Source organism: Falco rusticolus, chromosome 5 (genome assembly GCF_015220075.1).
Source record: "Falco rusticolus isolate bFalRus1 chromosome 5, bFalRus1.pri, whole genome shotgun sequence".
Taxonomy (NCBI): Eukaryota; Metazoa; Chordata; class Aves; order Falconiformes; family Falconidae; genus Falco; species Falco rusticolus.
In genome coordinates this window covers 24,415,358-24,430,343 of record NC_051191.1, presented here as the reverse complement: position 1 = coordinate 24,430,343, position 14,986 = coordinate 24,415,358, and the positions used below count along the sequence as shown (strand labels likewise).

Here is a 14,986-nt window from a genome sequence, read left to right as displayed (position 1 = left end):
GAATTGAAGAAACAAAGAATGCAGCCTATCCCATAAATATCAGGTGAAAGAGGAAGATAAGCCTACAAATAACAAGAGAAACCTGTGCAACCCTCAGTGTTTTATGAACACACTTATTAAAGCAGCAAAACTAACCAGATGGGAGGACAAAGGGAGGCTTTTTGAAAGACAGTGTTCCTCTGTGGCTCAGCCAAGTCCCAATGGGATGGACACCACATCTTGACAGACTGTGTGTATTAGATCAGCAGAAGAAATAAAAGAAGGGGATTCATTGAAGAAAGGGAGAAAAAGTGATATATAGAGAAAAGGGTGGAAAAGATCACAGGAGAAAGTGACAGCTTGTAAGGGAACTTGTTTTTGAAAAAAAAAATACACAGAGAATTCAGGAGCTCAGGGCCATATTCAGATCTGAATTGGAGAGAGATGAGACATAAAACTCTTCACATGGACAAAAGCAACATGCTGGGCTCTTCCTTCTTGTAGCTAAGAAGTGACTCAGACTGCAGGAATCTTTGCTGGTTCAAAGCCTGATTTTGAACATTTAGCAAATCAGTTAGTAAAATATCTAGAGCTATCAAAAACATTTGGTGCTTCCTTGGATAGTAGTTAAAGGCCTGTGTTCTACAATAGATGAGACTAAGAGTTAATCTGCCTCCTTAAACACTGGCATGCCTCAAAAAATCTGAGCTCATCACATTTACTCACCATCAATGAAATGAGAATGACTCCTGTGTATCCCATCAAAATTTCCAAACAGGTACTATGAGTTGCTCTGATACCGCAATGGTTACAGCTAAATAAACAAGGTAGAAATGGTTTTTTCCTCCTAATTCACTGAAAATCTTGTTAAAATGCCTCTGTGATTGCTGGGAGGGTGTTACGAAAACTCTGTTTCAGAATACAGAAGAGATTTTAAAGAAAGTCCTAGATGTTTTCTTTATCAGTGGGTTGTTTCCTGGGTGAAACCCTAAGAGACTGGAAGAAAACTGGACTCATTATCTGGGGACAACTGCAGATACACAAACCCAATTTTCAAATGGCTAAAGAAGATAGAGCCAAAGCTCCCTCAGTTTTCACATCACTCTTTGTGTCGGGGCTGCCTGCTACAGTTTTTTTCTGTCTCTTCTTCATCTTCCCAGTTGAAATAGATTTGAAGCCTTGCCTCTGTTTAATTCCCATTATTTCTACTTGCTCTTTAATACCATTGGGAGAAAATCAGAGTAAAGGAGCTGTACGTTTTGCAGCATCGGCGGTATGGAGTGCCGGAGATGCCCAACATGTGCTCAGGGGTCTCCCAAGGACGGCAGAGGGCAGGCAGACCCCGCCGCAGCTGTGGGTCCCCGGGCAGGCACGGGCTCGGCATTGCGAAGGCATGATATCATGGTCATGTTGGGAGTTTATCTCCTAAACAAATTGCCACAGGAAGCATTTTGTCAAAATTTCAATATCAAAGTGGTCACAGCCTCTATAACGAACAGCTTTATTTACTTAGGAGATAAAGGCGGCTGAGCAGAAAGTTAAATTAGGGTAAGCAGCCTCCTGCTTCTGTATAAATGCTGAAAGGATGTCGATGCCTCTCGCAAAGCCAAACATCAAAGGAAATGCATTCGCTAGTATAGCCATTTTTAGACTCCACCAGTAACTTAAAATACAAGAAATATAAAATCAGGGCAGTGCTCACTACACTAACTGTAGGCGACACTTCGGTAGATCTTAAACCTAAAACATGTTTTAGGAACTTAAAGAAGGATACGTTACCCCTCTTTGGTTTTGTCCTGAGCATTCCTGAACCACCTCATAGCTGGCAAGAAATGATGAATTTAATCTTCAGGAGTATTTCAGCATTCACACTGCAGAGTTCTGCAGGGGTGTAGCATGCTGCTTCTTTTCCTTGCCTTTGAGCACTGCATTGGTTTTTCAGATCCCAGTCTAAACCTGTTCATATCCAGAGGTTTGGCATAGCCCATTATAAGATGAGAATATGGCATGAAGCTACTTATTTGGATACCGTATATTAAATGACTGAGCCTGAAGTACGTTGCAGTCCAGCTCACTCAGACAAAAGACAAATAACTATGTAGCAGTACATTCACCTTATCTACATAGCAAATAATACAGATATCTTTCTTCTGAGAGCTTTCTTCAATAATATCCACTTCTCTTCTCAGTCCTTGGTCAGACAAACTCCTACAGATATCCACTGAGTACGGAGGTCCTAAGGATTTTTATGAGACCATTTTCTCACAGCTGTTATCAGGTGCTTAGAGGAAGTAGCTGGAGAGTTAAGGGGCAGCTTATGGAAAATATCTGTTTATCTTTAAACTTTCCAACTTTTAAAATACTTGCAAGCACGGGTATTCAAATCAGTGATAAAGATCAGTACTGACATGCTTTAGCATGACATGTTTCCTTCCTTGCGAATCCCAGCTCAACCATGTGATGGCTAATACACTCAAAAATGCAATGAGCTTATGACCCGTCTATCTGTGCAGAGTGTTCATCCTTATGGGGCACTCTGAGGTTTTCAAGAGAGTTATTTTAATCTCTTTAGATGCCATGGGACCAGCTATTGTTCTCACTGGCACCATTTTTGTACTTAAAACTAAATGCATCTGCACTTCTTAACCAGTAATGGAGTTGCACATGCTCAAAAAATAAATAAATAAAAATGTAAACTTCTTTTCTGGGGGCACTATATATTCTGTGTGAGAGAGAGATGCGTAAGCCGGCAGTGCCTAAATTGTCTAAATTAGGAGTGTGTTTGCTCTAACAGTGCAGATCCTAGGCAGGCCAAATCACTCTCTGGAGCTGCCTTAGTCTTTGTAGAGAAAGCTGCCCTCCATGACTCGCCTGCAGTTGAGAGGAGGCACTCATTGCTGGGGGCCTGACCCACTGAAGCCAGGGACCACCCAATGCAGCAGACAGCATGAGCTTGGACCATGCAATTGGGTCCTTTGGAAGGATGGTGAGGAAAACACAGACACGCAAGAAAATGTGTGAAAAGAAGAGCTAAATAAGCTAGATAACATGGCTTGAAGCAAAGGTTACGCCAGTGCTGATGTTAGAGAAATAGCATGGAGACACCCAGGTGGCTTCTAGGCAAGGTACCAGCAGCAGCCAAACCTCAGTAGCACAGTGCTTGGCTGGATTTATGCAGCTGCCTAGTACTAGTTCACTGAATACCTGACGAAGACAACATAAAGCTATCCTGGATAATACCTCTCCTACTGTTAAATCATTGCTCTTTTACATTTTACATACAAAGAGTTGTTCAAAGTTGCAATGACTTTTTAAAAGTAGATGAATTTTTTGGAAATGCCATTTTCTTCCTCAGTTATAATGTAGGTCCATGCTCTTCCAAATTGAACGCCAAGACAGAAGTAGGGAAAGAATTCTTTATACAGCTCTTCTGAAATTTTCCTCTTTCATTTGGCCCAATTGTTACATCAGAAGTCTAAGAGATTGGGATTTCAAAATGTTTCCACGTATTAAACTTCTTTTTTCTTGCTATTGCTTATCCTTCATCCCATAAAATCTCCAGCAACTCCTTATTTTACTTCAAAACACAACAGATGTACAAACACACAGAATAGAATAAATGACCACATCTCAAGGAACAGGATTTTAACAGACACAAAGATAAAAGAAATACAAGCCTACAAATAAAATACCTCGTCATAACTCAGTACTCCATAAAGAAATACCTTTGGCTTTTCCTGAAGTGTTGGTGCCTTAGAGGTGATCCCAACAGACAGAAATTCAGCTGTACAGTAGGAGACCACAACATGAGAGACAACCAGGAAATAGACAGTCTGGACACAATGTTATCTCAGAGACATGGAAAAATGTATATTTATATACCTACAGGATAGGTAGAAGTCTGAGCTGTCAACAGAAGCGTAAGGGTTCAGAGCATAATTTGAAATAACCCGAGTGGAAAATATAAATTACCAATGCAGGGAGGGGTGTGAAGTATGATTCCTCTGGAGTAAAAATAGAAGTATGTAATTAAGAGGACACTTACTGTACCAGGTCTGGGATATGGGATGCGACCTTCATATTGTACCCACCGATGATCCACGCTCTCTTTGTGAGCGTAAGGGCCATTGAAAACCGCTCTGATATCTGCCATGCTGTACACACAAACTGCAGAGCCCTTGAAGACGGAGCTGAAAAAGAAGGATTGATGAGCATACTGTAAACACCTCGTCAGTGCATGCTTCATCCAGTGAATTAACTAATTCCAGAGTCCATTGGGGTTTGGATCAATCCTACACCTGAGAGTTAATATAAGTGGTGGCAAATAACAGACATCTACAGGTCTAATAACTGTGGGTACTTAATGTCAATACAGTTTAAAGCTTTGCTTGGTTGAAACCTGGATTTAGCCTTTGGGACCACTTGATAGACTGCTTTTTTTTTCTAGTGGCTGACAGTTTCCAGCTATCATTAGTTATTTTGATTTGAAACTTCTGCAAATGAAGGACATTCCTTTACATTGTTTTCACATCTGGAAGTCCATATATTAGTGATATTACAGGTGATGTGCCTGAAAATTACAAGTTGCATTGAACAGACAATAAAAAGAGATAGAAATAAACATTTATTTCTTTTTCTATGTCTTTTTCTTTTTTCTTTTTTCTTTTTCTTTTTTTTTACATATTTTTCTAAAGAAAACCCCAGACAGTACAGTTTTCCAAAGAACACCATGCCAGGTTGTTGAGTGGCATGTACTTTAGTTACTTCATACACCATTTCATTCATTGTGCAACATTTCATTCAATCTTGAACATTTTGTGTGGTTATGTATTCTGTGGAGCCACCGTGGTGGCTGCTTCTGAGTTAAGGTGTGCCTTGGCAATTCTTCAACATCTGACTGGTCATTATCTACACTCAATTCAAAGGTTCAGGAGACAACGAAAGCATTATTTATTTCCTTTCTGATATTTCTATATAGAGCACCTCAGTATGGCAGCTGAGAGATCCATTAATTAATTAACCTATCCCCTTGAGATAAGGGTGGGGTTTTCTTCCATCAACTCCTGTCCATGAAAACACTGAATTATCACTTTAGAGCATAGTGTGGTTTGATTCTAAGAAACAGCTGATGTCAAGTTGTTGGTTACAGAATTAATGCTTCGTGGCAGTGATGTGTTTTAAACAGTAACTCTCGGTTGCTCAAAATAGCATGACAAATTTGTAATTCAACTACATAAGGCTGAAATAAACTAGTGTGCTTTTGACTGTTTAAATATTCATTACTTTTTACAATCATTCTCAAAAGTCAGGCACACAAATGTTTAGGGACATAATTTATTATTTCCATTTCTGAAATAATTCTCCTTACTGACTACAGCCCCAATATTGCAAGTTTTAGACAAGCAGTCTCTCACTGCTCACAGGAATCAGGATCTAGTAATAGAAGGGTTTAGTAAAAGGCCTGAGTAAGGTCTTCAGCATTTGTTTCCAGAGGCACACGTGATCTTGATACATACCTTGTTGTAGTGAAGACTCCATACACAAGTGGGTTTCTCTCATCTCTTGTAGAAAGTAAAAATATATCTTCTGCAATGGAGAAAATGTTTGTTTGGTTTTGTTGTCTTTTTTTTTAATTAAATATCCACTGAATGTTTCTGCATTTACTAATTTGGATATTTGTTAATATATAAAAAAACTCTATTTTTGTCTAAAATTTAATTTCTGCCCTGTGATTTTGTGCTGATATTCTGAAGTTTTCCATTTTTATATAGTCCATTCTTTATACAGAATGAAATTTTCACTTTCCAGCTTTTGGAGTGAAAAGTAAACCCACCATATTTCTGATTAGACTAATTCCAGTTATAATCAGGACTTCTGACAAAAGACAGAGATATTACTAGCACTGTCTGGAAGAAGAGTAAAATCAGAACAAGACAGTGCTTCTACAAACAACAACCAAAAAAAAAAAACCCAACCAACCAAAAAAACCCACAAAACAACCAAAAAATCAAGCGATATGGAGGTCAAAATAGTCCATTAGAGATAAATCAACTTACGCAGCTCATCAAAATGTGTGTCTGCTCCTTCAGGACCAGGTATTGAACACACAAGCCTGGCTTTCAGAAAAGTAGTCCACTTGTTTATTAGGCTCCTTTGACCTCCCATATCATTCTAATAAAAATAAAATTAAAAGACATAAATATTAAACAAATAAGAAGAGCTGTAACATATGATGGTAGATGGTAGCACAGTATTGGCCGTGCTTCTTCAGTCTGATTCCACGGCCTGATCTTACTACAACAACAAAGTCTTTTTTTCAGGTTGTGGTTTGGTTTTGAGTTTTTTTCAAAAATAGAGTAGGACATCCTTTTTATAAGTAGCTCCAGTAGTCACTTCTCAGCTCAGGGACTGAGCAACTCAAATTTCCTAATTATACCCAAATTGGTTTGCAAAGTTCTCCCACCAGGTCTACAGCTGGAATGCTGTGAAAACATATGTCTCTATAATGTGATTTCTTGTTCCCTGTCATGCTATTTTTTGCCATCAGTTGTTCTTCAAGAATTCTTTACAAACCCAGTAATAATAGAGAACATTATGGATAGATTTCTCAAAAAAGAAAAACTACACTCATAAGCAGATCTTGCAATGTAAATACTGCACTGCTTGCTTTGTGTACGGAGCAGAGCTACATGTGTTCCAGGGAAAACCAGTCATATTATTTTAATAATCATTTTAATAATCATTTTTATGGAAATATCAGTCTATCCTCCACAAAAGGAATTTCTTTTTTTTTATTTTTTTTTCATTTTTTTTTACTATGGCTTCCAAGATACAAGCATACTTGCCTAGATTTCCTTTAGTGACTGAAGAAAGAAATAATCTCTAAAAGGTCACTTGAAATTTGAATTATCCTTATGAAAGGTAGGTGTCCTTCTACTGACTTGGATCAGTAGAGGGTTGTGGGGGAAGTAGATCTTAGAAGAAAGTTTTCAATTTTAAGAAGCCAGAACTAGGAGTTTGCTTAGCTTACCTCCTTCCATTGAGTACATGAAAAAGCTAATGTATAACATTTATCTGTCTCCTTTGGTCCCAAATAACAGATCTGTTTAGGTTCTGCAATGCTATTTCGATCCAAATTATTTGCATACTGAAAACTGTAAGGGCAACGATATCCCAGCAGGAACCAAGAATTCAAACACTTATGAGAAATATTAGCACCAACAGTAGTCTCCCAGGTTCTGAATTCTATAGGTTCTGAATTAGCCCATAAAGGTGCCTATTTCTTTTCATTTATAAACAGAAGCTTAGGGGATCTGTACTGTAAGTTTAAGCACCACAAATTTGATCATAAATATTCATTGCCTCCTTAGGAGAGATCCCTTTTTTGTTAACCGGCTTTGCAACTTTGAAGGTATAGAACGAGCCAGTAGGAAACACTGGGTGGTGGAAATTATGTGCTGTTTCCATAGATTGTATTTGGCCCTTCAGGGTTGTATCATAAATAGTATAGGCATTCAGAAAGATGGTTTTAAGTCCTGAAATTCATTTCAGAAGGAGTAACACTTCTCTGGTAATGCATTCTTAACTGTTTTCCCTTTTCAAGTACTTGCTACTTTTAAATAGGTTAGCTCAGTTGGAAACGATTCCTGTTAATCTATCGCCTTTGGAACTCTTGCTCTTACAAGAATTGCTACCTATTCTCTCAGTTTCCTGAGATCCTGCCAAGCCTGAAGCTTTGCATCTAGCCAACAGATTTATTATAAAGGTGTCAAAAGTAGCAGCCCAAAGCCAATAGGAAAAAGAAGCTTTGCGTGTGTGTGTTCCGTTCAAAGGCACAGCAGATAAACTTTGCGCTTTAATTAAAATCAAACAATTACAAAGATGCAACAAAGAATCTTAAAAGGCAAGAAGCATTAAGCTTTTCCTTCCCCTGGCAATTGAGATTTGCTAAGCAATTCTCATGTTGCAGGGCTTCCACTTTGATTTCTGGTGGATGCAGTGCAGCATCACAAGAGATGTGCCTGGCTGGGATCGGAAAGTGGGGAGGAAGCAAGATGTGATTGGACTGGAAAGGAAAAATCACCCTTGTCTAGCTTGTGCTCCTGTCATCACAGGCGTTCAGCTTCTGCAAGAGGTGGGAAAATACCTACTTGTGTTTTACCACCCTTAAGTCATGATCCAACACGGGATTTTCACAAATGCTTCTTTTAAATATATCAGGAGTTCCACTGAGTTCCTAAAGAGCAGTGTGAACCATATACTGTGCTCAAAAGAAGCAGTCTTAGCAAGTGCTATGTGCTTTAAGTATAAGATTCCACTGGATTTAAGATGTATCCATATTTCCTCACCCTCAAGCCAGGACATGATGTTAACCATGTTACTTGAATTTAAAAGACATTAGAACAGACATTCACTGGGTGTGCCTTACATAGGCAAAAGTTGCCAATAACACTGCACAGTTTGTAAAGCAGGAAGGGGAATCAGTGACCAGCCAGCACTCCACCATCTAGAGTCCTTCTGAAGCCAGAGCACAACAAATTTACAGTGCAGAAATGGAGACTGGAAAGACCTTTCACTGATTTAGACAGTTGCACATACAATACACACCGGATCCTCCAACATGCTTCTTCCTGTTGCCATGGCTGAATGAAACAAAATGTACGTTTTATTAGGAGGATGTTTTTGCTTGTTCTTTTTGGGGTGGTGTTATTATTATTATTATTTGTTTGTTTGTTTGTTTGATTGATTGATTGTTTATTTATTTATTTCTTTACTTATTAGCAGCCATATAGTACTCCTCTATTCTTTATGTCATCTCTGAATAACACAGTGTCTTTGCTTTCCTAATACATACCCAGGATGCACTGACTGAGAAAGTGCAAGAATTTACAAAGACTGTGGTAATTTTATCTACAGGTAGAATTAGCTAAGCTCAGCCCGAGGAGGTTCAAAAACTGTTCATAGCAGAGACAGATCTTTACTTCTGGACTCTCAAGTAGTAGTTATCTTATTAAGCTCTGGAAATCTCAATTTTTTGGAAGAAAATGCACCTATTCCTTCCTAACACCATGTTTTGGTGCATATCAGGTCAGTCTTTGACACGTCGTGAGGCTTCAGGTGCTGGTAAGCATGTGATTACTCTCCTTCAGACCATGTTGGCACAAACTCATTAGCTTTGCATCACAGATGCCTACTCTGCCACAGACTCCTTGAATGGACCAGCATTGTTCACAATTATTGGCTGGGCAATAATTGTTGGGGGGCCAAAAATGAGTGGGCCAAAATCTTTTTGGGGCTGAGTTGCTACAGAAGGAAGACAGTCTCTTCTCTGGAAAAGATTATTTAATAATACGTCTGCAATGAGTCACCGATGTGCTCAGATGCTGTGAGCTGGATTTAGAGCATGACATTAACAGAATAAGATGTACAGGGTGGGTAGTCAGTGGGATAGAAAAAACAGATGGAAAAGAGAATATCACCAAAGCAAAGGCTAGCCAATGCATAGGTGAACAGAAATAAGGATTCAACACAAAGCTGGAGAATCCCAAGACTAGTGGACTGATTTACACCAAGCAAGGATTTGCCTCAACCCTGCTGGAAGCGTGTGGTAAGCTGGATGTACTGAAATGATTTTGGACAGGAGAGACTGTTACTGAAGACAAAGAACGCTAAATATTTCAGGGAGATGAGACAAGAAGACAAGATAAATCTAAGCAGTGAGAGAAGGGGAAGGTAGCGTGAGCAAGCCTTTCATTCCAAAAATACAGCTAATCTACTTGTAACAGATGAGCAGCTATGAGTATTTGAAATCTTATCTCCCAAAATATCACTTCTAAGCACACTGGATTAACAGTGTTTACTATAAACTTCATTACAGCATAGATGAAGGCACTCAGGACTGCACATTTCTTTTTGAATGTAAATAAAGGTTTTAGTTAGCACTTACTGCTTCGTAATCTCCCAAACTGTAACAGATACCAATGCTTCCGCCTGAAATACCTTCTTTTTAACAGAAAGAAGCGCCTGTAAAATCTTGGTTACTTGTGTTTGCCTGAGTTAGGGATTTAGGTAATTGCCAGCTAGAAGGTGGGCAGTTCAATCTGTCACCTGTTGAGGAAATGTTACCATTAAATATCACACAGATTTAAACACAGAAAATGTTTAATGTGGAAATAGTTAAGAATTCAGATATCTGGTGTACCACTTCAATGAGCAAAGGTAAGTGTATGGCATTCTGAAGTCCAAGAAGAACGCTGTTCAAATGCTACAATGTAAAATTTGTGAAGTAAATGAAGGTCATATCATAATCTTTCTTGGGAGACTTCCACAGAAATCTCAGTTTTCTGATCTGAAATTTACATATAACTGACCAAAAAAGCAAGTTTTTCAATCACTCTAGTTAAAAATAAGTTTATCATGGAAACAAAAACCATCAGAAAAAATACTGCTTTATGAACAAGTGATTTAAAAATCAGCTTATATTAAAGACTTTCTGTCTATTATCTGTTCTATTGCATTTTATATATAACTGTAGCTTCATGAAAATGCACAAATGTTTGTCTTGGAACCCAGCAGGCAGGAAAACAGATGGCAACAAAGCTAAAGAACATCTGCATCTTTGGGGTTTAAAATCTTTTATTTGTTTGTAAGTAACAGTGACAAATTGAACATTAGGACAAAAAGTGTGATTTTTCTGAAAATCAACCAACATCAAAGATGTCAAGCACTGTGATTCATAAAACTTTAAAGACAGTAATTATCCTGAACAGCCTCTTAAGGAAAAAAAAAAGAAAGAAAAAAAAAGAGAAGAGACAATGAGTGGAATTTCTAGAAGCAGGTTATTAATTACAGCCAGTGGCAAGATGTGCAAAAAGACCATCCAAAGGGAATTCCTGGCCTGAATAATAGGAAATGCTAGAGAACAGAGGGAAAAAGTGCTGAAACTGCAAAAGACCCTGGAGCCCTTCTCTTGTGTGAAGCTTAGCTAGTACAAAGCCATCAGAAACAAATGGCATCTCCTGCAGCAAAGACTTACATTATGGAAAAAACCCACCCTTCTAGCAGACTTTATAAATGGAGAAACAGCCAACAATATTCTCTGTACTTCTGCCTTCAAATTCATAGTTCTTTTTTATTTGTTTCATTTTACTTTGCATTTTCTGGCTCTACTGAACTCTGTTAGGTATTGACCTAACAGGGGAAAGTAAGATTTCCTCCTTCAGGAACTCAGGTTCAAAATTTCTTGTCGAAATCATATTGATGTGAGATGAAAGATTCCTCCCATGATTTTGGCAAGCTGTGGGTCAGAGCCAAAACCATCAAGCAACACATGAAGTGTGACTTGAGAAAGAATAAAAATACATTTGCAATATAAACAAAAGAAAGGAGGCACATATGATTTTAGATGTTTGACTGCTCTACTATGACTACTCAGAGTAAACTTGGGAAAGTCAGTTCACCCTGTGTCTGCTGTCCCCATCTGATAACAAGAGTGATGACTCTGTGTAGTAATTCTGCTGTTTCTATGAGGCTACAGAATCTTTCATGGGGAAAGCTTCTCATTATAGGATTGAATATTTCTTCATATAAGATAGCACCGACCTCTCTGGGCACTGCAGTTATCGCCAACATGTAAAACTTCACCTGCCTGAACCAAGATGAGTTATTGAGAGGAACAGCATCATATACTACATGCTTACCCACAGCGATGTCCCTTATCAAGTCTAGCCTGGCAGAACAGTGCAATTCTTCAGCCTGCAGACTGTGCCTTGCAAGGTGTCTACCACTGGGGTGGCTTTTGCACCTAATTAGACAGCAGAGCTAAAGGTGCAAACACCCACAGACCCCTGATAGGAACTGTGCGGTTGCACATCACCTCAACAAGAAAGCTTGGAATAAACTCAGCCCTCCTTGATTGCCACAGTGATGCATCAGCCTGGTATCTCTACAGCTCTCCTCAGACCATCAGGGTGCAGTCTACGTGCTCTTTGCCTCCTCCAAAAGGATAATCAGAAGTTCCTCTAGATTTGTGTGGCTTGAACATCAAGCTTTCTCCTATTTTCAGAGAATCCTTCTCCAATCATTTTTCACATCTTTCTTGAGACCCCAATACCATCACAACTTGAGACAGAAAACTCATGGTCTGGAGTACAGACATGCAAAACCCTGGACTACTCTTTGGTCCCTGGGACTTGCCATTTCTGAACACCTTTCTCAAATCATCGTCCGTCACAGTCCAGAACCGAATGCACAGCTTGTCCTGGCTCCCTGCTTATTTTCCCCATCCTGAGACAGTGCCATTGTGTCAGGCACTACGACTAAAGGGTCCTCATTGTTGGTGTGGTATATTTACTGATCTCACCACCTGTCACTGCTCTGTACCGGCTGGCTTCATTCCCTTAGCGTAAACCACACTGCTTGTTGCAAAAGGCATGACATGGTCTCTCCTACAGATTAAGATTATGGGCTGTAGATCATATCATTCATCAAGCTCTGTGCACGTCTAAAGCTGATTGCATAACCATGGCCAAATATAGATGCCAAAACCAAAATCAACAGAAAAGCTAAACATTTGTCTCAGGCTGTGTCCATGCCTATCTAGCCAGCAAGATTCAGCAAGACGGGCACACATATCTATAGTCATCAGCATGCAGCAGTGCTGCAGCTAGTGTCCAGCCTGCTTTTGGCTTCCTCAGCCGAAATGAGCAAGTGCCCAGCAGGACCAAACCAGGGAAGCTTTTGGCATGAAACCAGAATGAAGCTCAAGTAGCTGAATATATGGCAAGATGACCCAGTGTTGTTTGAAAGCTGACATGAGACCTATGGGTACAGCTGCTGCTCTGGGCATTCACAGATTTCTAGGCATGAAGACAATGGGAAAAAGGGTCTTTATTGTGACTGTAGCAAAAACTACAGGACTGCAGACCACATCCACTGTGGAAAAGCCCTGGTCTGAACTTTAAGTGAGAGAAACAGTGTCTTAGCTTTGAGTTCCTGCTCCTTAAGCAGTTTTGTTGTTATTTCATTCAGAATGGCAATGTACTCATATTAAACGCACGTAACTGTTTGGTTCACTAATGAAAATGTTGATTTTTACTTCGGAAAGTATTTAAACATCAGACCCAGAGGTTTCTATTGAATTATCTTTGGATGGGATCCGAATTGGAAAATATGATAACACAACAAAGAAAAATCCTGGACTGTTAGTAAGCATACCTTGCAAAAAAAACCCACCAAAAGCCAGAAACTAACAAGCTCAGGTAAAGACAGGGATATGACAACAGCAAGTTTGAACATGATTTGGAACAAATGAAATAATAAAATTAAGCACCGTTTTACCACAAGGCCATTCAGCAATCCTGCTCAGATTACCTCCAACAGGTTTGCTAGTGTTAAGAACATTCCCCAAAACTGTTCAAAGCCTACCACAAAGCAGATGTAGTCTACTGTATCCATCTTAGGATGTTCAACTTCAATGGAAATTTGAAGTCAGCAAAGGGTGATGGCTGAACTAATGAAATATGTAAGGGAATTATCAGGGAAATCTACCTTAAATTTTGGGTATAACTTTTTCATGGTTTATTCCAGTGTGTGACTTGCCATTACCTGTCTCTCACCTAAACTTTCATATATATTTAATATAAATTATATGATATAAATATATTAAAAGGATATGAAAAGACAGGAGGAAGAAAAAAAAAAGAACAAAACCTTCATGTTATGAAATGTACCAATCTTGATCACAAAACTACAGGCAATTCAAGTGACTAGGTGGATCATGCAATTAATGTCACGAAGGAGTCAGCATTTATATGGTTTGAAAGTATTGAGACAATTGTGAAAGTGAAGCAGTGTGGGATATGGCACTGGGATAGGATGGTTTATTTCTGAACAAACAGGTCTGAATTTACCATTTCCCATCTTAAATAAGAATCCTTTGAATTTCACGTTCTAGTGACTCCAGCAGGGCAAACCTCCCTTTATAATCAGTGGAAAATATGTCCTTCAAAGAGTGATTTGAGTTGAAGATGGAAGGAATCTTCCTCTAAAAAACAGTCATTTGCCTTTACTGACTGAAGTGAATCAGTGATAATTGCTTTCCTCGCTTGGGTACATAAAAGTGCCTGAAGTCACTAGCGTGGGGCAGTGTGCCCACAGTATTGACAACCACAGGTTGAGAGCTGGAAAAGCATGAGACCAAAACACAAAGGTAGGTCAACATCTGAAGGAGTCCTTTAGAAATTCACATCCTGAAATGTCTACATTTACAACTATGTACTCAACCAACAGCAGCAAAGCCTGAACTGTAAACCGTGGCACATTTTCATATTAAATGTACTGGTAGAAACAAAATGCAGGAAGGTAATTTTACCACATCAGAAAATTTTCAAAATCATAAAGTCATTATTTGCTACTCTTATAGATATTTGAACATCTGATTCAAAGCACTCTGAAGTCAGGACTTTGGATTAGGCACAGGAACTCAGCTCGAACTAACTCTGAAGGCTTGCCACTTCCAAACCAGTTGGTCACTGACAGTGTCTTCTGCAATGAGTATCTGGAAACCAGGATGATTTCCAGAGTTTGCTTCAGAGGTTGTGCAGCTGCATTTCCGTAATCCAGTTTTTAAAGCTCTATCTTGACACTGCAATTTCTTTTTCATTTTCCCTGAGGCTCAGTAAAATTCAGTCACACCTCTTTATATATAAGCATAACTTACATATTTTTGCTTCATCTGCAAATCATGATTTTTCCCCTCAAAAACCCCACCAATTACATAGCTGAAACACACCCATGAGGGACAAAAATATACAAAACTTCCTATGCTTACACCTGTATCCTTGCCAATACAGAAAGCTGGACCAAAAGACCTGACAAAGCCTGATGTTATATCTCTTAATTCATCACAGTTAGAAGCTTATACTATATGGAACTAGCCTGTCTCCCACACATCGAACCTTAAAATTAAGTCATCTTGATGAGAATCTGCTTTTCTACATATTTTGAA

The 14,986-nt window shown here is 39.0% G+C and overlaps 1 protein-coding gene across 5 annotated transcripts in view; it reads right to left on the bottom strand.

Moving 5' to 3' along the window:
- SEMA3D (semaphorin 3D) overlaps window positions 1-14,986 on the bottom strand; it is a 144,341-nt gene that overhangs the window by 31,725 nt on the left and 97,630 nt on the right. For all 5 annotated transcript variants that reach the window (XM_037389214.1, XM_037389215.1, XM_037389212.1 and 2 more), the window contains 3 exons: window positions 6,036-6,150; window positions 5,496-5,565; window positions 4,025-4,169 (listed from right to left, as the gene is read on the bottom strand). In XM_037389214.1, coding sequence (XP_037245111.1) covers window positions 4,025-4,169; window positions 5,496-5,565; window positions 6,036-6,150 — 330 coding nt within the window. The remainder of the gene's footprint in view (window positions 1-4,024; window positions 4,170-5,495; window positions 5,566-6,035; window positions 6,151-14,986) is intronic.